This window comes from Vicugna pacos, chromosome 1 (genome assembly GCF_048564905.1).
Source record: "Vicugna pacos chromosome 1, VicPac4, whole genome shotgun sequence".
In the NCBI taxonomy this organism is placed as follows: Eukaryota; Metazoa; Chordata; class Mammalia; order Artiodactyla; family Camelidae; genus Vicugna; species Vicugna pacos.
This window is the reverse complement of record NC_132987.1, coordinates 21,452,789-21,480,676: the sequence shown is the minus strand read 5'-3', so window position 1 is coordinate 21,480,676 and position 27,888 is coordinate 21,452,789. Positions and strand designations below refer to the sequence as shown.

General features: G+C 46.1%; 1 protein-coding gene across 1 annotated transcript; it reads right to left on the bottom strand.

Moving 5' to 3' along the window:
* Positions 1-12,483: 12,483 nt before the first annotated feature.
* CHST2 (carbohydrate sulfotransferase 2) lies at positions 12,484-15,373 on the bottom strand. The gene is made up of 2 exons (XM_072958682.1): positions 14,919-15,373; positions 12,484-14,812 (listed from the first exon to the last, which is right to left on the bottom strand). Exon 2 carries the CDS (start codon positions 14,628-14,630, stop codon positions 13,038-13,040), a length of 1,593 nt encoding a protein of 530 aa, XP_072814783.1. The 5' UTR covers positions 14,631-14,812; positions 14,919-15,373; the 3' UTR covers positions 12,484-13,037.
* Positions 15,374-27,888: the final 12,515 nt, after the last annotated feature.

Sequence of the window (27,888 nt, the reverse complement as noted above, 5' to 3'; positions counted from 1 at the left end):
GGCATAAACATACAGATGCACAATCCCACTCCTGGGCATATATCCAGAAGGAACCCTAATTCAAAAAGATGCCTGCACCCCAGTGTTCATAGCAGCACTATTTACAATAGCCAAGATATGGAAACAACCTAAATGTCCATCAGCAGATGACTGGATAAAGAAGATGTGGTATATTTATACAATGGGATATTATTCAGCCATAAAAAATGACAACATAATGCCATTTGCAGCAACATGGATGTCCCTGGAGAATGTCATTCTAAGTGAAGTAAGCCAGAAAGAGAATTAAAAATACCAAATGATATCACTCATATGTGGAATCTAAAAAAAAGAAGACAAATGAACTTAAATATAAAACAGAAACAGACTCACAGGCATAGCATACAAACCTGTGGTTGCCAGGGGGAAGGGGTAGGAAGTGACAGACTGGGAATTCAAGATTTGTAGATACTGACAGGTATATATAGAATAGAAAACAAGTTTATAATGTATAGCACAGGGAAATATATACAAGATCTTGTAGTAGCTCACAGTGAAAAAGAATATGAAAATGAATATATGTATATTCATGTATGACTAAAAATTGTGCTGTACACCAGAAATTGACACAACATTGTAAACTGATTATAACTCAATAAAAAAAAAAACATACAGATGCAATGGTGAGCTGGCTTGTGTACTGGGTCAGGAAGGGACCAAACAAGTTGTAGAATAGGACGTTGTCATCTTCCAACACCAGGGACAAGTGCCCAGATCAATGACCTCTCCACCATGGCCCCCACCCTGACTGCAGTATCCATGGTGGGAACCCGTCTGACATCCTAGCTCCAGTCCAACACAACTACCTTAGCCCTGACCCACGAACAACTGCACCATCTCAGAAATGGAGGTCTCAAGAATTCCTGCCTACCTGTGCTACATTCTGTCCTGCCAGAACTGTGTGTGTGTATATATATACATATATGATCTGAAATCTTTGTTCTCATTAAAAGTTTCAACCCCGTATTTCTCCTACTTTTTCCCTATCCATTACCCATCCTCCAATCAGCCATCTTCTCTACGCCTAACCCAAAGCAGCAGAATGTAGCTACAGGCACGGGCAACCTTTAAATTCACTATAGCCACAAATGCCCAAAACAGCAATGATGACCGATGACAGTGATGATGAGGATGTTGACGACGGCGGTGATACCATTATCACCTAACGTTTATTGAATATCATTTTGCAGCAGCCTTGTTGTGGGCTCTGACTCAGTAAGAACATAATTCTCTTTGGCTTAGTTTTGCTCAGTATACCTCAAAGGAACCGCTATTGGCATTTGGAGCAGGACAATTCTTCATTACCTGGGACAGTTCTCTGCTCAACAGAACATTCAGCAATACTGCTCGCATTCCCCAAATGCCATTACCACTCCCCCGTCCTGGCAAAACACACACACATAACCACACACAGTTTTCTAAAGACTGGTCTTCAATACTCCCCCCAAGCAGTTTGCAGAAACAGTTGAGGACCACTGGCTGATGGACAGAGTACTAATTTGGACGTCAAAACTGACATTCACTGTACTTTGACCTTGAGCAAGCCACTTAGCCTCTCTGGGTATCAGTTTCCTCTCCCATAAAAGGTAGATCATAATCCTACTTCTGCTTAGTGGTGGCAAGTTTCAAATGATCTAATAAAATATTAGTGAGACTATGTAGTGTATTCATTAGGATTGCAGTTGGCTGTGAGTAACAAAAACATTTCACAGCAACGGCTTAAACAATTAGGCATTTCTTCTTCCCACACCGCAGGTATTCGGAAGGCTGGTGGTCTGTGGCTGGTGTGGTGGCTTCATGGTTGCCTCAGTATCCCCAGCTTCGGTCTTTCTGCAAGTGGCTTTTACCCTTGTGGCTGCCTCTCAGTCACAAGACAAAGACCCCACTTCCAGGCTCATGACAGACAGACAGACAGAAAGGAGGCAGGAAGGAAGGGAGGAAGGAAAGGAGGCAAGAAAAAGCTCTATTTATATCAGAAACTAAACTAAAAAGGGAAGGGAGGAAAGAAAAGAGGCAAGAAAAAGCTCTGTTTATATCAGAAACTAAACTAAAAATCCCCAGGAGATTTCTGTTGACAGCTCACTGGCTACCACGTGATCATCTCTACCTGCAAGGGAGACTGGGAAATATTTTTAGCTGAGCATATTGCCTCCTTGAACAAAATTAAGATTCTGTGAGTAAGAAAGAAGGGGAGAAGGTGGGAAGCCAGCAATATTTGCCGTACTTTTCGGTAAAGTACAAAGCATCATAGACATGTAAGCAGCATTATTATAAACCCTGAACGAACACAGTAACTACATGAATTCCGCTCCATGATTTAACCCCTGTCACTTAAATAAGTAAATGTTCTTATTTACATCCAACAAGCAGGGCAGCCCAATTAACTAATAAGGCACTTCTCTGCCCACATCTTAACATAGCAACGCAGAGTCAACCAGCTCTTGCGTAGCAGGATCTAAAGCAGATTGGCCTCAGTTATTCAAGGTAACAGGAGAGTGTAAGAGAGCGTGTAAATGAATATAGAAGATATTTATTGGTTTAAGGCCACCTGACATTTATTCCCGTACTTTTGATAACTGCACCCTGATGTTGTTGTGGGAAACTACTTCCCCACATTGTGTGCAGGTTGGTGGGACCGCCAGTCAAAGTGCCCTGCTCAGGTGCCAGGGAAAGACACCTGCCCCAGCCTCAGCCAATGCAACTCTCTCTTCCAGGACTTTGAATTCTGAATGTGTGAAGTGAGACAGAGAGAGAGAGAGAGAGATTGAGAGAGAGAAGGGGAGTTGGAGAATGGGAGGGAGGGAAGAAGGAAGGAATGAAAAAAGAAATGAGAAAACCAGTGTCCAGCCTTGCTTTGTAGCTGTTCTTCAATTCTCTGGGCTCACAAATCCTTTCCGGTTAATTTCCTGTTTTGCTTAATGTAACTGAGTCAGTTTTTCAACAAAAGAACCTTGACTGATGCCTATGAGAAAGACACTTGCAGATCACCCGGAATCTCAGCTGTCTGCTTTGGTTTCAACCTCATCTCCTACTAAAGCTCGACCAGAATCCCAAAGGGCTCTTCTCTGATCCCCAGACACTATAGAGATACCGCGAAATCGTGGAGTGGCCAAGACTGGGAGGAACCAAGGAAATAAAAGCCTTAGGGTGAGGACGTGTCAGGCAGCCTCCATTTGGGAAGCAGGAGCTGTGATTTCTAGTTTGCACAATTTCTCTGACTAGAGACTCGGCGTACATCTTTCAACCTTTCTGCACCTCGACTTCCACACTTGTAAATGACTGAGCTGACTCTATCTCATCAGCTTTTAACACACCAGAATTACTTAACTTTGCTAGGTCTCCACCTGCCCACTAAGTTCCTACCTGCAAAGCCTTAGAGTCACCAGCAATATGTCAACCTCCTAGACATTCCTACATTTTTTTCCTTTAAATTTTAAATAAGATTGCCCAGAAGCCCCATCTCACAACTGGAGAGAAATTTCCCACCCTGCTCAACACCTCCAGGGACTCCTGGGCTGAGCCAGCGCATCCACAGATCAATTCTATCTCTGAGTTCCTGCTTCCACTGAATTTGCAGTCGCCTCCCTGCGTTTCACCTCCTGCAGTTTTTTGCCCCGTGCCAGCCTGGGAGGCAAGGCTCTAATTCCTTTGAGATAGGAAAGGGGCAGGGCACAGCCATTCAAGGAATGATACAGCAATTAACACCAAAATGGTGGAAGGTTCAACCCCCAGTAGGCCTTGAGGCTCAAGATGGTGGGAGATTTGACTTCTAGCAGATCCTGAGCTTCATTATATGCTCATTGTAATTTATTAACGTGGTAAATAACATGCCCACAGGCGCCATGACAGTCCCAAGGCTAGCCACAAAAGGTCAAAGAGTGGGAAATGGCCAGCTTCCTGGGAATCCCAGGCTAGTTAGACTGGTCCTTGAACTTATTAGCATATGAAGCCACTGAGCCCATAAAAACTGGCAACAGGGTGTCCTGTGGCCACTGCCCTCTCACTCTCTCTCCCTTCAGAGACAGCCCGCACTCTGTCTATGGAGTGTGTACCTACTTTTACACTAATCTGAGCACCCAGCCCCCACATCTCGTGGCCTTTCTCCTGCCTTTCAATGTATCTCTCTGAATAAATCTACCTTCACTCAACTATGGCTCGCTCTTGAATTCTTTCCTGCACGAAGCCAAGAACCCACACTTTGCAGGGCATGTCCCAGGAGCTCAACCGAAGCCTGGGACGTGGCCCTCCTCACGCCCCACATCCGTTTTTCCTGCATCACCTTCAGCCTACAAAGCACCACCCGCTCAAGGCAAAGCACGTAGCAGCCTTTACTGGAAGTTTAGAGTAACAGAAGCTACTACACTGCCACTCGGTGGGGCAAACACCTCTACGCTGAACATGGCTTTTCCCATCACTGGCTTTCCCTTCTCTTCTGGGAGCATCACTGTAGCATCACCTCCTTGGCTCCCGCATCCTGTCATATTGCAGGTCTCCTATTATCCCTCCCTCGACCTCTTCCCTTCTCCTTTCAAACTCTCTTTCTCCCAACCCTCAAATTGCCTGTTGAGGTTTTACACAGCATCTTTCGGCCACCAAAATGACCTATTACCTGTTTTGCTAAACAAAGGTCATTCTAAGAGGAATTTTAACCAGCAGCACTTAAGCCAACAATTACTTCTCTCTACAGAAAAAAAAAAAAAAGCATCTCCAATGATACGAATGACACCTGCTCCCAGGCTGAAGGCATAGTGCCTCCAGCATTTAGGAAGCATTTCTCAGAAAGCATTAGACTGGGACAAAAAGCTTTGCTATTTTGTTGGTATCCCTTCAATGAAAACAGTGTGACCTTTCCTGTACCAAGCAAAAAGAAAGAGGCTTTGTCACTTACTAAGCCCTGTGACCTTAGGAAAATTACCCGTCTAAACCTGTATCTCCTTTCTGTAAAGTGAGGATATTTCTTTGCATCACAAGGAAAAGATTGTTTTTTACTATTTCATTGATTTTGTGTCTGTATGAGATGACAGATGTTCACTAAACTTACTGTGGTCATTATTTCATGATGCATGTAAGTCAAATCATTATGTTGTATACCTTAAACTTACACAGTGCTATATGTCAATTATAGCTCAGTAAAATTGGAAGAAAAAATGAGGACAATAATAATACGTCTATTAATATCACAAGATTGTTATGAGAATCAAATAGAATCATACTAGAAAGTCCTCTGCAGGAGGTGGGAGTGTAGCTCAGTGGTAGAGCATGTGGTCAGCCTGCCAGAGGTCATGGGTTCAATCCCCAGTATCTCTATTTAAATAAATTAAATAAATAAAGCACTTTGCACGGGGACCAGCACATAACAAATGCTCTACAAAAGGGTAAAGGACAGTACTGTTAGGACATTTGAAAGTGAAATTAAAATGGGGATAGAAAGTTATAAAGAGCACAGCGCATCGAGGAGTCACTTGGGAAATGTAAAAATATAAATGAAGACTTAACCTCAAAAAGTGCACTCAGAACTCACATCCTAAGAGGATACTGGTCTCACCAGCAAGGAGGGCTGGTTAAATAACAGGGCTAAAAAGTATAAATGTGAATGCTGTCATTTCAGAAAGAAAATGTGTTTCATTTCTATTTTTCTTTTAAAAAGGAATAGCACAATATCCTCCTTCATCTAAAGATACTGAGCACCAATATGAGAACATCAAATATTTTCATTCCTCCCAGGACCTAATTCAGTCCTAGAGAGAATAAGAGTTTGCCAGAGTAACTGGGACATCTGCAAACAGAAATGTAATATTCAGAACTCCACATTGTTCCTTGAAAATTTTCCAGTCCCTGTAAAGGTTAAAAGATGATCATACTGACGGTATCAAAACAATTACACAGGTTCAGCCTGCAGGACAGTAATACGTTTTCCTAGTGGGCCCTTAAAAACCTGTATCATTTCTACATTCACCCTAATGTTCTTAGCAGCATTTTTTACAGCTGCCAAGATATGGAAGCAACTTAAATGTCCATCAATAGACAAATGGATAAAGAAGAACTGGATAAACAACCAGGTCCTACTGTGTAGCACAGGGAACTGAATTCAGTATCTTGAATAGCCTATAACGAAACTGAATATGAAAAGGAATATATGTATGTGTATAACTGAATCACTATGCTGTACACCAGAAATTAATACAACATTGTAAATCAACTATACTTCAATTTTAAAAAATTAAATAAAATAAAAAATAAAACCCTGGGAAAAAAAATAGTGGAAAAAAGTAGCTATATACACACACACACACACACACACACAATGGAATACTACTCAGCCATAAAAAGAATGAAATTTTGCCACTTGCAGCAACATGAATGGACTTGGAGGGCATTATGCTAAGTGAAGTAAGCCAGACAGAGAAAGACAAATACTGCATGATATCACTTATATGTGGAGTCTAAAAAATACACCAAACTAGTGAATATAACATAAAAGAAGCAGACTCACAGGTACTGAGAACAAACTAGTGGTTACCAGTGGTGGGAGGGTGCAATATAGGGGTCGGGGAGAGGGAGGCACAAGCTATTGGGTGTAAGACAGGGTCACGGATGTATTGTATGATACAGGAAATATAGCCAATATTTTGTAATAACTGTAAATAGAAAGTAACCTGTAAAATTATATAAAAATTTTTAAATGTGTAAATATATACATTTGGTGCATGGCTACAACAACAAAAAAACTGTATCATTTCTGTTTAATTCAGTTCTTACCGTTCTTTTGGGGGCTTCAATTTATTGTTTCTCTGTTTCAAACATTAATATGGAAAGTCCCCATTTGAGGCCTTCCACAAGCCTTATGTGGCATTTCTTTTGCCCACATTAATTTGTCTCGCTATTTCAGCTTCTGCCTGCCACACATATGAAACTCAGGCCATGGTGGAACGTCACCTAGTGACCCTAAAGCCTCTGTGACAGTGTCAGTCCCTCAGTCCCTTCTGCTCAGGCTTCTTGGGCACCTTCTTTTACTCGGCACTCACCGTCTAAGGACCTACTAGCAAAGCGCTGTTTCAGTGTTGGGGAGACACACACACACAAGCAGGATCCAGTCTCTTCCCTCCTGAAGGACCACGACTAGGAAAGGACATGGACTAGAAACCAAGCATCCCAGTCTACAGGGAGACACAGCAACAGATCGACACATCAGGTGGTGAGAGGGACCGGGGACAAAATCTTGGAGCAAGGCTGACACATAAAAGCTTCAAAGAGAGTCAGGATCTTCAGCAATGAGCAGGAATTCACAAAGCCGAGAGGACATGGGAGGCAGGAGAGGGGTAGAGAGTGTGGAGAACTTCACCCAGAGGAGAGCGAGACACACCACACCCATAAGGAAGTACACGCAGTGGACCAGACTCAGCACAACGAGGAGGCAGAACAGTTGGTTGAGCGCATCCAACATCCTGACTCCTTGAGTTTACTGTGACTTGACCTTCTGCTTTTCTAGACATAGACGTCCCCTCTGTTACACACGCAGCAAATGGAGAGAGTCCCACGGTAGCTTCAGAAGGAAGGGAACATTGGCATCAGCAGAACTTGCCAACATCCCCAGTTGAGGACAAGGAGGTCAAGCTCTCCATCCTCACGGAAGACGTCTGTCTTCGTGAGAAGGATCCCCTGACAGCACAGGCTGTCCTGGTCCTGAACAGGATTGGTCCCCAGGGGTCTCCAGCCCAACTGATGACTCAGAGAGCATGTCAATCGCTTGCTGCAGTCACCAAGGATTATCTGTCGTGTGTGCACCACCTCCTTAGAACATCGTCAGGCAGAGTGCACTTGTCTTACTAGGATGTCTGAGTTTTAATTAGCATTATGCACAATCCCCTGCAGCCACTTTCCAGGAACTGTGCAGTTTGTGGGCCCCACATTCAGAAGGGCCCAGGCTTGGTTTAATTCTCTGCTGCTGCAGAATCGAAATGCTTAATAATTTGTTTTTTAACATGAAGCCCTGCATTTTCAGTTTGCACTGAGACCCACAAACTCTGCAGCTGGTCCTGTCTAGAGGACTAACTGCTTCAAGGTGAATTGCTATCAACCCCTGGCTATACACTCAGGATGGGAGCCATTACTGAATGGTTCCGAGTATAGCCTTTGGTTACGGTGATCATTTTCACGTCATTTACTTGGCAGGATGACTGTCAAAAACCTGAAAGTTCAGACAGTCCCAAAACTCTTTTGATGTCTCATTACAAATAACTGATTGGGCCACAAGCTAAGCTTTGGCCCCGGCCAGCCCCTGTCATCCTGCCCGGTAGGCAGGCAGGCTCTTGTTCCTTCAAGCCTCCTTCAAGTTTATAAACAATACCACCCCCCAAACTCTGGTTCATAAAGTTTCCCATTTTATAACTTAATGTGTTATTCAGAATTTAACGATTTCCTTAGCATAATTTGGTTAAGGGTATGCAGAATTGCATCAGATGTAATAAAAGTCAAGCCCTGTCATTTCAATTGTTAAACACTTGTACCAGAGCCTGTACCCAAGCAGCTCAGTGGCTCGTACTTGAACTGCGAAAGTTGCAGCTGGGCAGCCAGAAAGAAGGAAAGGTACAGAAACCAATGGTGTGCTTAGCCGTGACAGGTCAGAAAGGGCCCTCCTCAAGGAGAGTGAGGACTTCTTTTGAGGAGTCCGTAAACTGTGCATTGACCTCAGGACATCCCATCACACACCTGAAGCCATTCCTCCAATTGCAACTGTCATTTTCTACCTGCCCACACTGGATCCTTACTGTCACCAGTTCTGACAGAATAATCATTCATGTGCTCTCAGAGGCCTGAGATCAAAAAGTGTCCCTCCCCACAGACTGTTAGCTGGCAAAAAAAAAAAATCTCTCTTCTAGACATCAAGACAGTGCAGAAACTCACTTACGGGGAGGGGCGTGGGAGCTGTGCATAGAGAAGGAAGAAGAGTGGGGAGGGAGGTAAAGTGACACGTCATCCTTATTCACAACTACAGATAAGACACACCTTTTTACTTCCCTCTTGGTTTTTCTGAAATCTTTATTTCATTGCTCAGACCAAGGTAATATTAATTTAATGGCCTCGCTCAGATTGATGTTAATTTCAGATGGACAGCATAATCCAGCCACAACTATCCTGTGTGCAACAGAAATCTGGACACAACTGGCCAAGACCAGGCAGGAGACGCAGGGGAACAGGCAGCCCTTGTCTCGCTCAGCATCCACAGCAGGACTCACTTCCTGCGAGGGGCCAGTCTGTGCCTGGGTGAAACCCACTGCACAGTCCTCCCAACCTCACAGGCACAGCGCTTCAGACAATAAATAAATATCACAGGCTTCTGCCATCATGAACGTCACAGTTCTCCCTTTAGCACCAGGGCAGCATTCGGTCTGCAGGTATGTTCCGATCCCTGACCTTTCTCTTGTTTGTGCAATGGGAAAAATAAATAATAAAACTTGAATTCCTCACCTGGAAACTTTTACCTCCCCACATTCAGAAATGCTAACTCATCAGTGGGCCTAGACATAGACCCCTTGGAAACCTTGAAGATCTTCCTCTCACCCATTCTCTTCAGCAAACTTAATGAATAGCCTGGAACTTTCTCCCAACAGGTAACCTGTTCTCCCACTCTTACCCTTCCGACCACTTTCAGGTTGGATAGTTACCTATTTCGTTCACTTAATGAATATTTATCAAGTACTCAGGGCGTGGTAGACACTGAAGGGTATAGGATTTGCCCCGGTCCCCACCTGCCAGGTACCCACGGGTCAGCCTGAATGAGGCCTTTGAGTACCTCGGAGCTCCCTGAAACTCAAGCACCCAGCCCGGGTCGCTGCCTTGCTTCAAACTCATATTTGTTGGCTAAATGCACTGGCTAGACTTCATTTTATAAATAGAGCTTTCTAATTAACACAGGCATTCCAAAGTCAAAGGGGTAAGTCAGGCATGCTATCAGTGGAGCAGAATCGGAAAATAAAAATCACTCTGATAACCCGCCCTGAAGAGTATTTCCTCCTGCCAGTGGACATATTGCCCAGTCGGGAACCGTGAAAGGATCTCTTTCACATTTGCTGTCTCAGAAATTGTCACAGGCGCTGTAGCAATTTGCTGTGGCCCCAGTCTGCCTGTACCGGGGGCTGACAGAAGCTTATTAACGCCAAAAACTGCTTCTTTCCTTCTCAAACCCGAGAAGCTGAATGTCATTGATATGACTATCTTGGCCGTTAGTGGGAACTACACCTGTCTCCCTTTCCTAGAATGCAGCTTGGTACAAATCTCCAGAGCAACAATTCACCCTGTCAAATTACAGAGCCTGGGAGTGGTGGGGGGAGAGAAGGCAGCTGCTTCAAAACAAGGGAATTACAGGCAGAAATCCCATTCAGACACAGCAAGGGGAGAACTGTTGATGTTTTGCTTAAAATTTCATCTGAGCAGAGACCACAAACGTGCTGCCGGCTGCAAAGCCTCTACGTGGCATCTCACATTTTTTTAATATACAAGAGCCAAAAACATTTAACATACAAGAGCTAAATTCCACTGTCACGCAAAGTCCTTGGATATACTGAGAGAAAAATGAATTAATTCAACTGCTTAAAAATCCGTCACTCCAAAAAACTCAGCACGAATTTTACTGTGATTAAGTGAAAAGAGTTGATTCTAATGCCACATGAAATTTGTTTTTAAATGGTTCTTTTATTCAGAGTGCTTGCTTTTTAATGATGCTGTCTTCATTTCCTGCTAAACCTGTTTCATCTATAGTCATTGAACATTAATATTTATTTTGTTCATTTAATGTTGAAGTATTCTTAAATTAAAGCTATTACAGATATTCCACTGCTGCTGAAGATGATTTAGTATAGACGCTACCATGAAAATATCATAGAAACCATGATCAATCTGGTTACTAAGCTGTAATCTGGCTTAATAAACACAACACTATAAACTATTCTGGTAAATCAAGAAATAACCATTCTAGAATGTGCTATAAAATCCACTGCTAAATACATCCTTTTTCTAACCTCTGTGCTTCTTTATCTCAGAAATTGAGTGTAGTTAATTGCACACCATAATGAAAATTATACTTAAGATTCATCTTGTGTTAAAATATTTCCCATGTACATATTATTTTTCATCGTATTTTCCTTGAAATAAAATCTTCAGCATTTAACCAATAGATTGGCTTGCACAGATCTCAGAATCAATTATTGTAAAATAAAGTCATAATGAGCTTGAACTTGTACTGTATTTAATGTAATGTATAACTATACTCTCTTGTTCCTATTTAGGCTTCATAACTGCTTATCACAATACAACATTCTGCAGAATGCTTCAGTACAAATGGGCTCAGGACAGCAGCAACACCAGTACCACTGCAGGAAAATTGCAATGGTTTTTCCCCTGGAAATTAACAAATCTCAAAAATCCAACATACTAATTCATAATTCATTTTTGTTTCCTCTTTCCCGTATCTTATTTTTCATATCTAAAAGGAGCTCTTGGTTGAAGCCTTATACTGTCAGCAACATATTGTAACTTCTTTGCAAATTTACTTTTAGGAAACATTATAAGGAAAGGCAATGGGCCCCCCGGACATTCCAGGTAAACCAGTATGAATTCACATTCTCTGAAAAAGAATATGAAAACAAATATATGTATACATGTGCATGGCTGGCATATTATGCTGTACACCAGAAATTGACACATTGTAACTGACTATACGTCAATAAAAAATAAATAAATAAATAAAAATTCACATTTCTCTTTTGCACTAATTTGGATGGGAAGCCAAGAAAAGGGGAAAAGCTTGTAGGTGCCCTTACAGTCCTCAGATCAAACTTCCCTTTTCCCCTCCACGGACTGTGCCAGAAGCTGAAACACACTCCAAACGCATACATTTTCTGTCACTTTCCTAATCAAAGAAGTTGCTACTGTTGCCAACACAATGTTCACACTAATTTTTGAGGTTTGTGTTCTCATCATCAGAAGTTTTTTTAATCACATACTTAAAAAAAAAAATCCTTTTTCTGAACTAAACGCAGGACCAAAACATCGGTCTCTGCTTCAAGGTTTCCCCATTTCAATAGTAATCAAAACTGAGTGCCTTCAAATCCTAAGAGGTTGCTTCTTCCTTTCTGTGCTCCAAGTGGAAGAGGAAAGTAGCCCTGTGCTTTTTCCTCGCTGCCCTGCTTGGTTTTTGCCTTTAGAATTTGAAGATTTGTTCCCATTCCTGGGCACCTGACAGGCTGTGATTTACATGTGAGAAAACAACTCCAAGGTTCTTATCAAGGAATCAGAAGCTGTTCCCACCCATCGTGGCTGTTTTCTAGGAAACAAACGGGCAGAAGGGGTGGCGGGAGGGGAAGCAGATTCTGTCTGAAGCTGCACAGGACAAGTAACACAGGTAAATCCAAAGTAACGGAGGCAAATATAAAAAAAAAAGGAATATTATTTATTACCTTCTTTATTAATACTCACATATAACCTTTGTTTTTTACACAAGTCTACTTTAGAAAAATGCCTCCTTGGTTTAGTTTGCCCAATGGGGCATTTTGCTCCTGGACCACTTCCCCTTTCTCCACCCCAACCCCCACATCCAAATGACTCTTTCACATGTTCACAGATAGACGAACATTTTGTAAACAAGATCAGAGTTACTGGATCTTGATTTAATCAACATCCCACTTTAAAATGGAAGGTAGAGGAGAGGGTAAGAAAGAGGAGCAAAGGGAAAGGAGAAAAGGCAGGGGAGAGAAGAGGAGGGGAGGCTGGTCTGAACTTTCAAGTCTTGCCTTTTCTGAGATGTGTGTGTACTGTGGCTGTTCCTTGAAACTCAATGACTCAAAACATTGACAGCAAGTGCCTGTGTGGTTATTTATATTACGTATCTATAATAGAATATGTGGGCTTCCTCAGTTTGGATCTGGGCTGTTTTTGTTGAAACACACCACAATCCTCCTGAGGGTGTCTCCACAGGGAATCAGGTCTCCCTGGAACCCCTCTCAGAGTCGGGGTTTCCGGAGCAGGGTCTTGCTGAGGTCTTTGACCTCCTCGGGGCTATTGACCCGCTCGTAGCCCAGCACGGCCATGGGCTGGTAGCAAAACTCCTCCACCTGTTTGATCTGCTGAAAGGTGAGGGCAGTCCGCCAGGCGTTGGCGGCCTGCGTGGCGTTGCGTGCAGACACCACAAAAGGCTTGGAAGAGGAGCCCGAGCCACTGGTCATGTTGAGGGCAAACTGCTCCATTTCGGGGCTCACCAGCAGCCCCACGAAGTCGTACACCCTCCGTAGGGTCTTGACGGGGTCTCCCACCAGGTCCTCATATCGCACCACCAGGTAGTGACCTTGCAGCCAGTCAGGGGGCTGCAGGGCCGTCTGCAGCGTCTTGGCCATGCTGTTGCAGATGACCTCCATGGCGCCAAGGGCATGGTAGTCTGCTGGCCCTCCCATGCCTTCCTTCTTGGGACCCAACTTGTGGCCAGCGGCCTCCAGGAAGGGCATGCGGTGGGCTCGCGGGTCCCGGCTGCGCACCACCTGCAGGCTTTCACGGATGAGACCATGGCGCGAGCGGATGCGTGAGCTGGCCACAGCACGGGGATCGCGCACCAGGTGGATGACCTTGAGGTCTAGGGCCGGGTCGCGCAGCAGTGGCGCCAACACGGCCACGTCGAAGACACGCACGCCCTTGATGACCAGCGTACGGTACTTGCGGCATTCCTCCTCGAAGCGCGCCAGGCGCTGCGGCGGGCACTTCTTGCACACGCGATCGTCCACCAGTCCCACGACCTCCTTGCGATAGGCGGGGCAAAGTGGCGACGAGCACACCACCTTGTTGGTGGCAGCTCCAAAAATGCCCAGTGTGGTGAGGTTTCGACCCCCGCTGCCAGCGGGGCTGTACAGCTGGAAGACCGAGAGGTCGCAGCGGTAGAGAGCGCTCAGCATGTCCCGCGCCGCCCCTTGCAGAGAAACGGCGTCCCCTGGGTACAGTTTTTGCCACACGTGCCACACTGGCTCGTAGAGGAAGAACACCTCGGGGTTCTGGTTGAAAAGCTCGCCGAAGAAAGACGAGCCTGAGCGCCACGTAGTGAACACGTACACCAATTGCCGCTTGTCCCCGCTGCCCCCCGTGCCCCGAGTACCATTACCAGGAGGGACTGCTGCCCCTGCCGCGCCGGCCCCGGCTGCCGGAGCCGCGCCGACGGCGGCGACCGGAAGGCGGTACGGGGTACGGGCGTCCAAGCGGGTGTGTGCGCGGGGCGGCACGGCTGGAGGTGGCCCTGGGCGTCCCAAGCTGCCCGCAGCCGCGCCTGCCACTGCACCCGGAGGCCCGTCGGGGCTGCACTGCTGCAGTGGCTCCTTGTGCCACTTGTAGTCCAGGAGGTTGAGCATGGTGAGCACCAGCAGCAACGCGTAGCCTGCGCACAGCACCAGCGCCTTCCTACGAAACACCTTCATTCCGAGCGGGGAGGCGGGCCAGCGGCGACCCGGGCGCCGGGGCCACGGCGGGAGCAAGGCGCGCGGCCCGGCAGCAGGCGCGGCCGGGAGCAACCGAGGGGGCGCGCCCGCAGGCAGGGCTCGCGGCGGGTTGCGGCTCATCACAGGCACTGCCCCGGCCGGCAGCGCGGCGGAGGCGGCCTTGAAACCCGGGAGCGGGACGTAGCGGCCCGGCTTCGGGCGCGGGGACTGGGGCCGCGGCTCCGAGGCGGGCGCGGCAGCAGCGGCGGCTGGTCCCCGGCGCCCAGGGCTGGCTCTCCCATGGCAGCGGCTCCGAGAGGGACCTGCGAGGGGAAGCAGAGTAAGCCCGTGCGCCCCAGTCCTCCTCCCCAACCGCCTCTTCCCCCTAAGTAACGCCCACCCTCGGGTCTGCCTGGCTCCCCCGCTCACCTGGAGCCGCGGGCGCGCCCCGGAACGGGCCGGGATTACGGCCCGGCGGTCTGTCCTGCTGTCACTCGTTCCTTGATTTCGCGAGCGCTGTTTTCCGCTGGGGGTCCCCGCGCCTCAGAGGGAGCTACGGGAGTCGGCAGCCCAACCTCTGGGCAGAGTTTCCGGGCAGCGGGCGCCCTGCGGCTGAGGAAAGGAAACTTTCACCGGGCCCGGAGCCCTGCTCTGCGCTCCGCTGAGCCCAGTGAGCCAGGCTCCAGCGGCGTCTCGGCCGCCCTCTCGGGAGTGTAGCTTCCTTCCTCGCTCTGGGGGACGAAGCTGGCTGGGGTAGGTGAGGGGAAGGGGGCTTATACGGGACCCAGCTCCCGGCAAAGCGGCTCCACCTCTCTCGCTCTCGGCCTCCGCGCCCCGAATCTTCCCATCTCTCTGGCGGCGGTGGATGGGGCGCAGTGTGACCCTGCAGCGGCGGTGGCGGCAGCTGCTTCTTCCATCACCCAGAGGATGCCCGGGCGGGCATTGCCGGCAGCCCCGGCCGCTCCGTAGCCTCCGACTGGCCCGGAAACCCCCGACACACACAGCTCTCGGCAAAGGAGCTGGGGTCCGCAGCGCTCCTTTGCCCACCCCGCACCCGACACCAGACTCTTCAGGCCAATAAGGTAACTGGGCAGAGAAAGCCCCCGCCGCTGCTGCCGCTGCCGCTGCTGCTGCCGCCGCCGCGCGAAAGCAGCGCCCAGGAGGATGCTGCTACCCGACTCTCCCTACGCCGAGCCGCGGCAACGCGCTCGGGCCAGCCTCTGCGCGGCTCCTGCCAGCAGACGCCGGGTTGGTGCGCGCCGCCGTCTGTCGCTGCGGCTCCTCCCCTTCACCGCGCTGCCCTCCTCCTCCGCGCGTCCCGTGCCCGCCCACTTCGCAGCGCCCAGCTCCTGCCACCGCCGCCTTGGGGGTTGGAGATGCGGGTCCCGATTTACAGCGGCGCCGCTTGGGCCGCCATCCGCGCGGCCGAGGCCGTAGCAGTCAGTGCGCCAAGCGCCATGGCGTGGACACGGGGTTCGAAGCGCTCGGGCGCCCTGACCTGTGGGAAACTTCGATTCTGCGTGCGGCTGCCGGACTCAACCGCACATTTTTGCTCTCGGAAAGAGTTAGCGATAAAGTTTGGGCAGAAACTCCCCAGCGGCTTCCCACTCCACTCTTCCTGTGGGTCGGCACCGCCGGGCCCCTCCGGGAACCGAGGATGCACCCGTCCCCCGGAGCGCTCCGAGGACGCCGAGCGCCGCTCTCAGGCTTCCCGCTCCCAGCTCGCCCGTTCCAGCTGGCGTAAGACTTCTCCCTCACCGAGGAAGTAATAAATCTTTCTGACCCTGGGGTCAAAGAAGACGCTTCAGTTTTCCGGAGGAGTATGCCGGCGGGGCGTCTTCTCCCAGCTTTACTCCACCTATGAAGAGGGCCTCTTCGGTTTTATTACGCCCCCAGCAGCCAGACGCTCTCGCAAGCTCCGCTCGTGATGCTGCGTCCTCTGTGACCGACGTCCTCGGGAACTGGGGTGATGGGGGTCGGGGGTGACTCTTTGTTCTGATTTGCAGTAAAATACTTATCTTGCGTCTTGGTTTTAGAGATGAGATCAAACGACTTGACCCTAAAGGAAACGCCGTTGTTGGAAGTAGATCACTTTCAGTTGGTTTAAGTACTTTTTTTTTCAAGACAATAAGGAACTGCTTTCTGTGTGGGTCTCGCTCGCTCGCTCTCCCCGGCCCCGCCCCGCCCCGCCCCGCCCCGCCCCGCCCCGCCTCGCCTCGCCTCACCATAGGAGACTAAGCCATAGCTCAGTTTCATCCGCGAAATGGAGACAATTATAATAACCTCCATAACTGAACAGTGATGGGGAGTTAGATGTCCAGATGATTACATCTCACGTGAGCCCCAGGCTGAATCACTATGAATCGCCACGGGGCCAGAAGCTGATAACAGACTGATCTCCTGGAGGCGTTTTTCTGCGTCCTGTCCCGATGGACTTTTTAGAAGTTTGACAAAGTTAGGGCATATTTATTTTTGAACTATTTGGGGTAGCCTCTCTCAGCCAGAAGATCCTTCTAAATTTAAAATGTTGTTTGTGCCATTATTCTACACTGAGTCTTACAGAATCTTGGAAGTGCAAGGATTCTTGGAAAATGACTTAATTCATTTGAGGTTTCAGGGTAGAAAAATATTCAAAGAACTTGACTTAGCCTCGTTTCCCAGAAAGATCCATAATGCCACAGTAGAGTTTAGATCATTTTTCCCCCTGTGGTTTAAATAAAGTATAAGGATGAGATGTTTCTAGGACAGATTTTATGCAAATAGTGGGATAATAGAGATCGAATTTTAAACGCAGCTTTCCCAAGTAGCATAGCATTATCTCTGGGAGCGTTCAGGACAGACAGACGTTTTTAACTGCTGTCTACAGGCGAAGATGATAGTTTAACTGAGTGACATCACGTCTCTGCCTTTCTAGACCCACCCACTTTCCTTCCTGTGCTGTCTCTATCCCTGTCCCTTCTTCCCTCTACTCTTTACCCACAAAAACTAAAGTGATATTGACACATTCAAAAACTGATGGAAGAGAGAAGAAATTGGGGAGAAAAGAAAATCTCAGTGTTAGTATTCAGTATTTTCCAAAGAAAATAATGTCTAATATTTTAAATTTAGTCTCTGGCTTTGTGGTTACTCAGAAAGCATGTGAATTTGATGGATGGACCCTTTTTTAAACAATTGTTTGCATAGACACAATTTTGTCTGCACTTTTGTAACACTTCGCTAAAGTTGGCAAAATAGAAAATCCATTTGCCAGACGTCCCCACAGTGAGCGCTCAGCTGGCATAAATGTACAGGTGCCAGCATCTCCACCCTCTCCTTGTTTGCAAATATTTTGCCATATTGCCCCATGTCAGTTAATTCCCAACTTTGTTACAACTGATGACATCCAAAGACTTGATAATGCCTTCCTTCCCACATTTGTTCAGCAAGTCCTTTCATTTTAATCCACTTTTCCCTTTAGTACAATCATGACCCAGGCATATAATAATAATAAGCTACATGATTTCATTGGCAGAGAAGCCGGTCATGCCACAGGTCTGTCCTTCAGCTCACTGTTGAGTTCACTGCAATTCAGTCTTTTCCAGGATGCTCCTCGGTCTCTCTCTTCTCTGCTATCTGGGATGTGGAAAGGAAACTGCTGCTGGAAACTTGCTGTGGCTTTTATCTAATCCTGGGCAGAGAGGGGACCTAACATTCTGGGATGCCCTAGGCCCAGTGCCCCGCCTGTGAAATGTGACAGATCTTCCCAGACCTTCCTCCATAGTCTGCACTGGGAAAAGATGTAAGGCTGCAGTGCACAGACAGTTCCTGTCCAGGCCTGTCCGTGTCGCTGGGGAGCTGCAAGTTTCACCTCAGGAACGCCTGCCCCTGGACATCAAGATAGATTCAGTCACTCAGTTTCAGCAAACATGCATTTTCAGTGGAACTTTAGTGTACAGGATTAGATTAATCATAATCCTTGATTGAAAGGATAAACCACAGTTGCCATTAGTCAGAGGGTGGCTCTTTTCTATTTTATATGATTTTAAATAATACAATGAATATTCATGAATTCATTATGGAGCCCAGGAACCTCCAGAGGTAACCAGTCTATTTAATTTAGTTTAAAAACTGAAATGAAATAGTCAAGTCCAAGGGGGAAGAATTGGGGGGGGAAAGGCTTGCCTTAAATGAAAAAAAAAAAGATATAGCCTGAATACTCTTATGATTGTGAAGGAAATGAAGCAGTCAGTCATTTAAAATAAGAAAAACAACGGTCCCAGAGGGCTTTACGGGAGAGTTCTACCAGACTTTTAAGGGCTAGATAATTTCCACCTTATACAAACTCTTCCAGAGAATAGAAGAAGAGGGACTACTTCTCCAGCTCATTCAAGGGTATAACTAGAGAGGGTTTTCAGAGAAGGAAATAGGTTCTTTTCACTGATTAATATATATGTAAAACCCCTAAATAAAATATCAGCAAAACAAATCTAAGTGTGGCAACCAAGCTAGGTTTGTCCTAGAAATACAAGAATGATTTAATAAATAAATAAAAAGTGCTATTCTAACTCTGTGGGAAGCAAAAGTGAAACAGACAGGCCTGGTCCCTACTTTCACGAAATTTACACTCTGGAATGGGAGACTTTCAGTACACGTGCACTTCAACAGATAGGTGCTATGGAAAAAATAAAATAGATCAATATTGCAGGTGACTGGAAGCAACTCCTTTACATTGAGGAGGTGACCTTTGCAAAGAGGAGGTGGCCTTTGCAAAGAGGAGGTGACCTTTGCAAAGAGGAGGTGACCTTTGCAAAGGGAGGTGACCTTTGCAAAGGGGAGGTGACCCTTGCAAAGAATAAGGAGGCAGCCAGGTGAAAACTGGGTATCACTTACATGTGGAATCTAAAAAATAATACAAATCAATTTATTTATAAAGTAGAAACAGATTCACAGACATAGAAAACAAACTATGGTTACCAAAGAGTGAGGAAGGAGGGTTAAACTAGGAGTGTGGGATTAACATATACACATTCCTGTATATAAAATAGATAAACAACAAGGACCTACTTACAGCATAGGAAACTGTATTCAATATCTTGTAATAACCTATAATGGAGAAGAATCTGAATATATATATACACACACACATATATATATATATCTGAATCACCTTGCTGTACACCAAAACTAACACAGTATCATAAATCAACTCTACTTCCTTTTTTTAAAAAAAAGAAAAAACTGAGGGAAGGGCATTGCGTGCAGACGATACAGCAAGTGCAGAAGCCCTGGGGATATTTTTACAATACCTGAAGAGATGTCCTTAACATTAGACTTTAAAAAGCGATCTGTTAAGAAGCCCAGAAACGATGTTATAGAAGAGTGCTCAGACTTACTTCTCCAACAACTTATGTGCTCATCCCCAAGCGTGTTCCCCAGGTGTTGTCCTTGTTTGAGAACCACTCTCTCCTCCCCAGGCTCCACCTGCATGTGCTCAGCCTTTCTGCATCTTCGCCTTTGAGACCTGGACCAGCCGTCTACCTCCTGGCTCTCACCCCAGCCTCGAAGATTGGCAACAAAACCTTGGTGTTTCTTTCTGCAGTTTTCCCTCCCAGACATTGGCAGATGGGGATGGGCTAACTGGACCAGGAGAGATTTTCCTCTGCCAGACTAGACACCATCTTCTCTAGTGTGTCAGCCATTTCTCGCTGCTTGTAGTGGGCATCCCCTTGGGTTCTGCCCACCAGCATCCATTCTTCCCTCCTTTGGTAACAATGTCTGAATGACTGCACCCCATTGTATGTGGCTTTGGTGGGACCTTCAACCAAGAAACCCACTCCCCCCAGGGGAAATGTATGTGCTCTGGGCTCAGCAAATTAGATGAAAGTTGTGTTCATTTTCATTCTTTCAGTCAGTCTGTAGACACTGAGCTCCCACTATGTCCCAGGCTATCTACATCTTCATCAGAGAGACCAAAAGATGGAAAACAGTTGCTGCCCTCCCATCCCAAAAGTGGACCCTAGAGAGATGTCCCATTATTCTCTCAGAAGGGACCCTGTCCCTTTTAAGCCCACTATTTGGTTTTTCTTTAAATTTTGTGAGCTACTCCAAAAGCATCCACAAATTCCTCTCCCCACCCCCCCATTAAATTTGTGAGAGTCAGCTTCTGTTACTTACAAACAAAACTTCATGGTTGACACAGTGACTTACTGCCTAATTCCAGATTTGGTTTCATTCATGCTTTGTCTTTGTGCCTTATTCTCCATCTGCCCTTAAAGCAGTGCTTTCTCTTTTGAGTTCCCACCTTTAAATTCTAGGATCTCGCCAGCCAGGCATCCCAAGAAGCTCCAGCCTCTGCATCAGCATCACTGACCTCACCACTCACACCTTTCTCTGGACTCATTTATCACCAACTGGACTGGAAAAAGCCAGTTTTCCACCCGTGTCTTTCTCCTTTGCTATTCACAGAACACTTGACTACTTACTTCACTTCTGACACTTCTGGTCACCAAATGTGTGGATTTTTTTCCCTCCACACCAAGCAATTCTGTGGCACCAGGTGGTGTCCAGCAACTTAATTCTGATGCTATTTACCTGGAGATAGCTTCAGAGCCCAGAGGTCAAGGGCTTAGTCCCACTAGACTGCCCCACACTTCTGCTGCCAATCACAAATCCAGACTGTTGCCTGGGATTCTGGCTAACTGGTCATAAGTAAGAGGTTCCCGCGACCCCGTCCTCGGGTTCAATTAATTTACTAGAGCGGCTCACAGAACTTAGGAAAAGCTTACTTGTGTTTATTGGTTTATTATAAAAGGTTATGATAAAGAATATAGATGAACAGCCAGATGGAAGAGATGCAAAGGGCAAGGTATTTGGGGAGACGACCCCTGCGGGCGCACCGTCTTCCCAGCACCTCCCAGCGCCACCAGCGACATGCAAGTTTCTTGAAGCCCCTGCTACTGGAATTCAAGGAGGCTTTCTCATGTGTCACGACCAATGGTTAACTCCATTTCCAGCCTCTCTTCCCTCTCTGGAAGATGTGGACTGGGGCTGGAAATTCTAAGTGTCTAATCATGGCTTGGTGTTTCTGGTGACCAGCCCCCATCCAGGAGCCACCCAGGAGCCCACCCAGAGTGACTTCATTAGAACAAAAGATGTTCCTAGTGCTCTTCTGACTTAGGAAACTACAATGGTTTAGCAGTGCTGTGTCCTAGGGCAGAGACCAATATATATATTTCTCATTATCTCACACTAACATTGATTGGGGCATTTACTCAACCTGTGACGTACTGGGCCCTTTTATTATCATTTAATTACAGCCCCACATTCAAAAAAGATAGTAGGAATGTGAGGTAGCCCGCAAAGACAAATACAAGAAAATGCATTCATGTGATTTCCTTCTTCACTGCTTTATTCCCAACACTGGCACTGTATCTGACATCTAAGTGCTCAAGCACTATTTACTGGCTAATTTACTATGGGTCCTTAAAAAGGAATTATGCAGTATAGAAAGTGCCCTGTTTCCTTAAATATGTCTCTATGATCTACAATAAAAATAACTGTAGAGTTGGGGCAGAAGGTGCTGGTTCTTATAAGCAGTCAATGCGATCTAACATTGTAATATCAACGCTCAGTTCAGTAAAGGTACTTCAGTGTGGGCTACGTCCACCCTCCGATGGTAGGGCCCGCCGCCCCATCTCAGTAGGCTGCGTGAAGCTATCATCATGCCCAAGTGTACAGGGATGAATCTCCTCTAGGAAGAGGCTTCTTGGAGAAACGACTGCCTGCAAATAAGAGACTCAGCTTCTGTCAACTCTTTCTGCATCTCCAGGCCAAACATCTCCCAACAGCTGCCAGAGCTGTGTCTTGCGCCATCTTCAGCTAGAAAGTGGTCTTGAAGCATCTGGAAAATCATTTAATTCCCCCTACTTCCCCCCTCAGTTTCCCAGGATTCAGGAGTTGAGAACACGCTAAATGGGGTTGACTGGGGAGTGTGCAGTATGCCTTGCTCCGAGCACCACCCTCATCCCCAGACTGGAGCTCCAGTTCCCAGGAATTGCTCCTTGGAGCAAGCCTGTTCTCTCCATGGACAGCCTGTACCCTGACAGTTGGGTACTCAGGGGTTCGTCCTCTCTATACCCCTCGGGAGATGGCCAACCCCTCACCTGGACCCATCTCTCACCTGGTCCTGATGAGTCAGGAGCGGCTCTCACTGTATTTTGAAACACAATATTTGAAAAACTGAAGGAGCTTTGACACTGAGGTTTTAGTCCATGATCATAAGTGCTTTAAAAATAATCAACCAGTCACCAAAATCAACTGTCATGAGGAAGCAGAGATAACATCACATTAATAGGAACTCCATGGGACGTCCACATGGCTGTGCAGTAACAGAATTCTGTTTAAAACAAATAAAGGGCTGTCTAGTGTGATATACCCCCTGCCTTCAATGTGACTTCTACCTCAGGTACCACCATCTCTGATAAAAGGCTATCAATTGGAAAACTCTCTCTTTATTGACAGAAGAAATTAAGTTCCTTGAGATTCAGAAACAAGATGTAGTGACTCATATACAGAATTTGAAATGAACCCTGGATTAAATTTCCTACAAGTTGACTTACGAGTTCTATGTTCTTGGACAAGGTCTGTCATCTCCTTGGGCTTCAGTTTTCCATCTGTAATATTAGGATATTAATATCTGTCTCTCCAAATGGCTAGAAAAATCCAGGGTATAGGAGGCACACGGTGTGGCTCAGAGTGCTCAGTAAACAATAAGGACTCTTCTCCTTCAGGAGGAATGAACTCCGGGTCTGCAGGAAAGAAGGACGCCATATCATTTTCTCAACCCCTTCTTCGGTTTGGGGGTCTGGTTTGGCGAGGGCTTTTTTCAAGGTAGGGAGCATTCTGGTTGAAGTTTGTAATTATAGAAGATGGGGAGGAGGGTTCAGTGGTTAGAAGAGAGGATGAGGACTTCGCAGCAGGAGCTGACCTGCGATTCATGGGTCTTGACATCCCCTGGGACTTGCTTCTCAAAGTGTGGTCGGTGGATCAGCTGAATCAAGGTCACCTGAGAACTCGTTAGAAATGCAGAATCTCAGGCCCCAGGTGACTTCCATCAGAATCCAGGTTTCAACAAGATCCTTGAGTGACTGATCTGCACATCAGAGTTTGGGGAGCCTGGTAGCAGCCATTCTGGTATTTAAATGAGTGGAAACATCTATAATAAATAACTTAGGGTCACGCAGGTGGGGGGCTGGTTTATCACTCCTTTTTTCTGTTTCATAAGATTATCAGGTGGCTAGTAGAGGCTTCATCTGGCACAGCTGTTAGCACACATATTAATAAGAAGTGCCTTCCTCCCCACCATCCCTGCCCCAGGTGCAGACCAGGGCTCGCAGCTCGTGAGCGGGAGCTTTCGTGCAGAGCAAAACCTGCACAACAGCATGAGGGCCTGTTCTTGGCACAAAAATAAGTAAAGTAATACTGACACGTTTCCAAAACTCGTCCATCACTCTCAGCTTCTGTATTTACCAAAAACAACAGAAATAGCTCCCTCGCTTGCATTAAATAGAAAGAAAAAGAGATTACGGCCGCACTTAATTACAGAAGCAACACATTGTGACATCGGTTGCTTCTCTGGGCCCGTCCTGAGTCTCATGGTGCTCGTTGCCACGAACAACATCAAATTCCATTCCGGGCAGCATTACCTCCACTCTTGTAACTTACAGACAGGTTATTATGCAGAAACACAGCGATTTTCCACAGGTGACCTTCGTGCTCATGTATGTCATTTCTATGGTGCATCGGCGAACGAGGGAGAATGTACAATTTCACGCATACATTGTTTTGGCAGTCACAAGATAGAAAATCCAATCGGTGAAAAATTTCAGAGGAAGAAAAGGGGTCTCAGCCTAGATTGTTTCATTCTGCATCTCCTCAGTCTATGGTTGGTCCTCCCCACGCTCATCATCTATTTCAGCATCTGAGTTCTGAATTCCCAAAGTTTGATGTCAATTCTTTATACTTTGGCTCAGATCTTGCCTTGTTACATGCTGAAAAGTTGGATGCAATTTCAGCTCAAAATGTAACGTCTCATTAATTTTCAGATCATAATGCTTTGTCCTTCTCCAGATTTCTCTTTACTCAGTCACGACATAACATGTGGTTTGACTTACTTCAAAGGAACAACCTTCCTGCTTAAGCACAGATTCTGCCACATCCATTTCGAGAGCACAGAATGTTTTGTTGATTTGTTGAACTGTTTTCTTTCCCTTCGCCTTGTTAACTGTCTATTTTTATGCAAGATTTCATTGTTAGGACGCAACATATTATGCAGAAAAGTTTCTCCTGCAAATCCATGCTCCACTTACAGTTTCGGGAGACAATCTGCTTTTGAATACCCCAGGTCAAATTCCAGTCCAATAAATACCTAAACTCCTAGCCTTCGTATGAAAATATATCATTCTTTTCCTCTCCAGCCAATGCCTCGTTTCTCTTTATTTCAGGATTTAATTGACTTGACATTCCAATGCAACGTCAAGAAATTAGTGATGTATTGTACTAACATATCTGTTTTGATTTCTATAACAAATACCTGGGTTCATCTAGGTGTTTTTTTCCATTACCATTTTAGTGATGGTCATCTTGTTTCTTTCTCCCCCAAATCTCCTCTGCCCAGAGCGTGGGCGGCTGGTGGGCTTTAGACCTCCTGCTTCGGGCCATCGCTTTCTGCTCATCATGGAGAACCAACGTCCAGCCATCGCCACCGCCTAGACTCTGCCCAGAGAATGAAGACTTGATGGACAGCATCATAGCCCATGGCATTGCTTCTGACTGCGGGCAAAGTGGGACTAACAGTCCCTGATGGCAGAAGGAAGCCCTCTCCCTCTGGTGAAATTAATTCTTCTCACTTAATATGCACGGCACTGCTCTGGAAGCTTCTGGATCGCTAGCCTGTTGAGTTCTGTCTGTAATGATGTGGAAGCCGCAGCACCTTCCCCTATTTGCAGCATTTTGCCGGTGTCACCACATCAGAGCCCTTGGGGGTCCACCTCTCAAGTTTTGCCCTTCTGCTCGGTGTGCTATGTTGGAGAAGAGCCAAGAGAGATGGTGCCATCTGGTATGTTTTGGCTGAATGGCATTGTTTCTGCAAACAGCTGGATTTGTCCAACCATATTGGCCATCAGCTTATGTGTTTACAGCCCTTGTGAAACTCCCATGTCACTCAGGCAGGCAACTGTTTACTTATGTTCTGAAGGAAACCCTCGGAAATATGTGCTCAGTCGCTGCAGATGTGCCCACAGCTTGCCCCCAGTCCCAGCCTGGGTCAGCAGTCTTTTGCATCCTTTTAAATAACCCACTCAGAATATCCCCTAACAGATTATTATCCATCTGGTAGTTCAAGTCAAAGTGCTGAATATGCACTATGTGCTTTGGGGGTTCACATTTAGTCTAATCCCATGGTTCCTCTTGATTCAGAAAGTCTTTATTCATCTACAAGTCTCCCCCCATCACCAGTTCTTGCTGTCAGTAGAAGATACACAGTGTTATCTCTTTGCACAATCATGGTTCACTTTCAAAGCAATTTACAGATGCTCACCCTGGCAACCTCCCACCAGAGAAGGATAGAAATTCCAAGAAGACAGGAAATGAGGCACTAATTTTGCCCATGAATAGCTAGGTCCAGTAGAATTTTAGCATCCTTATTTCATGGTGTCCTCCAAGGACCACTGGATGCCTAGCCCTGCACTAGGTTTATAGAGAAAGCGTGAAGTGAGGACTCAAAAAAGAAGATCTTCTGTCTCCACCTTCCCACATCCAAGCATTCTCCTCCCAATCTCTCCCACAAAAACACCGCCAGATGGGTAGCAGATATGTGTGTAAGCTTCATGAGCAATGTGAGAGATACATACACGTACTGAAACTGACCTTGTCCAGGGTTGCAGTGCAGAGCCCAGGAAAGGGGAAACCACCCAGGGGAATTACAAGTCTGTGATCACCAGAGGGATGTTGACTCTGTGCTCAGAGGGTTCTGACCTCCAGCTCTGTATCTATTCTCTAGATTCACAGCCCCTCTCAAATTGTGCCCCAAGGACTTTCTCAAAGTGGCGTTTAAACACTCTCCTCCCCTGACCCACTGAATCATTATCTCCAAGGGTAGGGTCCTAGAGAAGCTCTCTAGCCGATTCAGATGCACACTTAAACTGGGGGACCCCTGTCAACTGCAGTGCATGCCTTGACCCTCAGGTTTTCACAGTCATTTCCCCATTTTGCAAGGCTACTGGCTCCAATCCCCATCCATAGACAGGCTGAAAAGCTTCCTCTAGGAAGGTTTCCGTGATTACTACGGGAAGAAGAACAGCCAATGTCCAGAGCTCTTTCTGTCTGTAGCTGATGTTTGAACCACTGAGTTAGCTGTGCAGAGTTGTGTATGTGTGTCTGTCTTCTCCTTGGGCAGTTTTCCAAACCTCATTCATTCCTCCTTCATTTTTACTCCTTCTTCTCATGTACGGATACCACTTGTTTTATTGCTTATTTAACATTCTCTTTTATCTGATTCACTGTTCAAGACCTAACCCATGTTAATTTTAAATAGAAATTGTGTATCACCACCATAAATGGAAAACCATTATCATTTTTTTACAAATGAAAAGTAACCAAAAATAAACATAACAAAAAACAAAAGGAAGTTATTAAATTCTAGTTAGATTATAGCCTGTAAAAGGCTCAAACATGCTCTCTCTTTGTTTTGGGGTTTTCTTTTGTTTGTTTTGTCCTATTTTTAAAGGAGGGGAAGTTTATCAAGTATTAAAAACAGTTAAAGACAGACCAGCCCCAGACTGAAACTGAAAATTATTCCTTATTCTTCTGAAAACAATCTGACATACTGTGAGTGGTAGGGCTCCTAGTCTTTAAGAAACACTGCCCTAGGAATTGAAAGTTTCTCAAAGACTGTATTTTATGGGAAATGTAACAGTTGAAAAGTAGACGAACTGCCATTTAAGAAATCAGTCAGAACATTTTATAATACTGTCCCGTACATCTTTAAAACGACTTAAGGACTTAGGACAAGTGCTTTGCATATGGAGTGCACTGAACAAATATTTGTTGAGTGAACGAATGAAGGAATGTACAAACATCTTAGCTGTAAAATTGATTTTGCAACTTTCTTCAGTTTAACTGCTCCATTAACCTTTAGTGGTTCAGTTCAGTGTCTCCATGGTACAATACAAATTCAACCCTATGAATTCCTTCCCCTTTGTGGCGAGTTCCAGTTACACAATTCAAGCAGACAGCACCCGATTTGCATGTGATTTGATTACGGTCAGAATGCTCATTAACGGAGGCAGAAGTGGGGTTGTTTGTTTGCTTGTTTAGTACACTTTCCATCTTGTATGCCAAATCACCCCATTCATTATTGTTA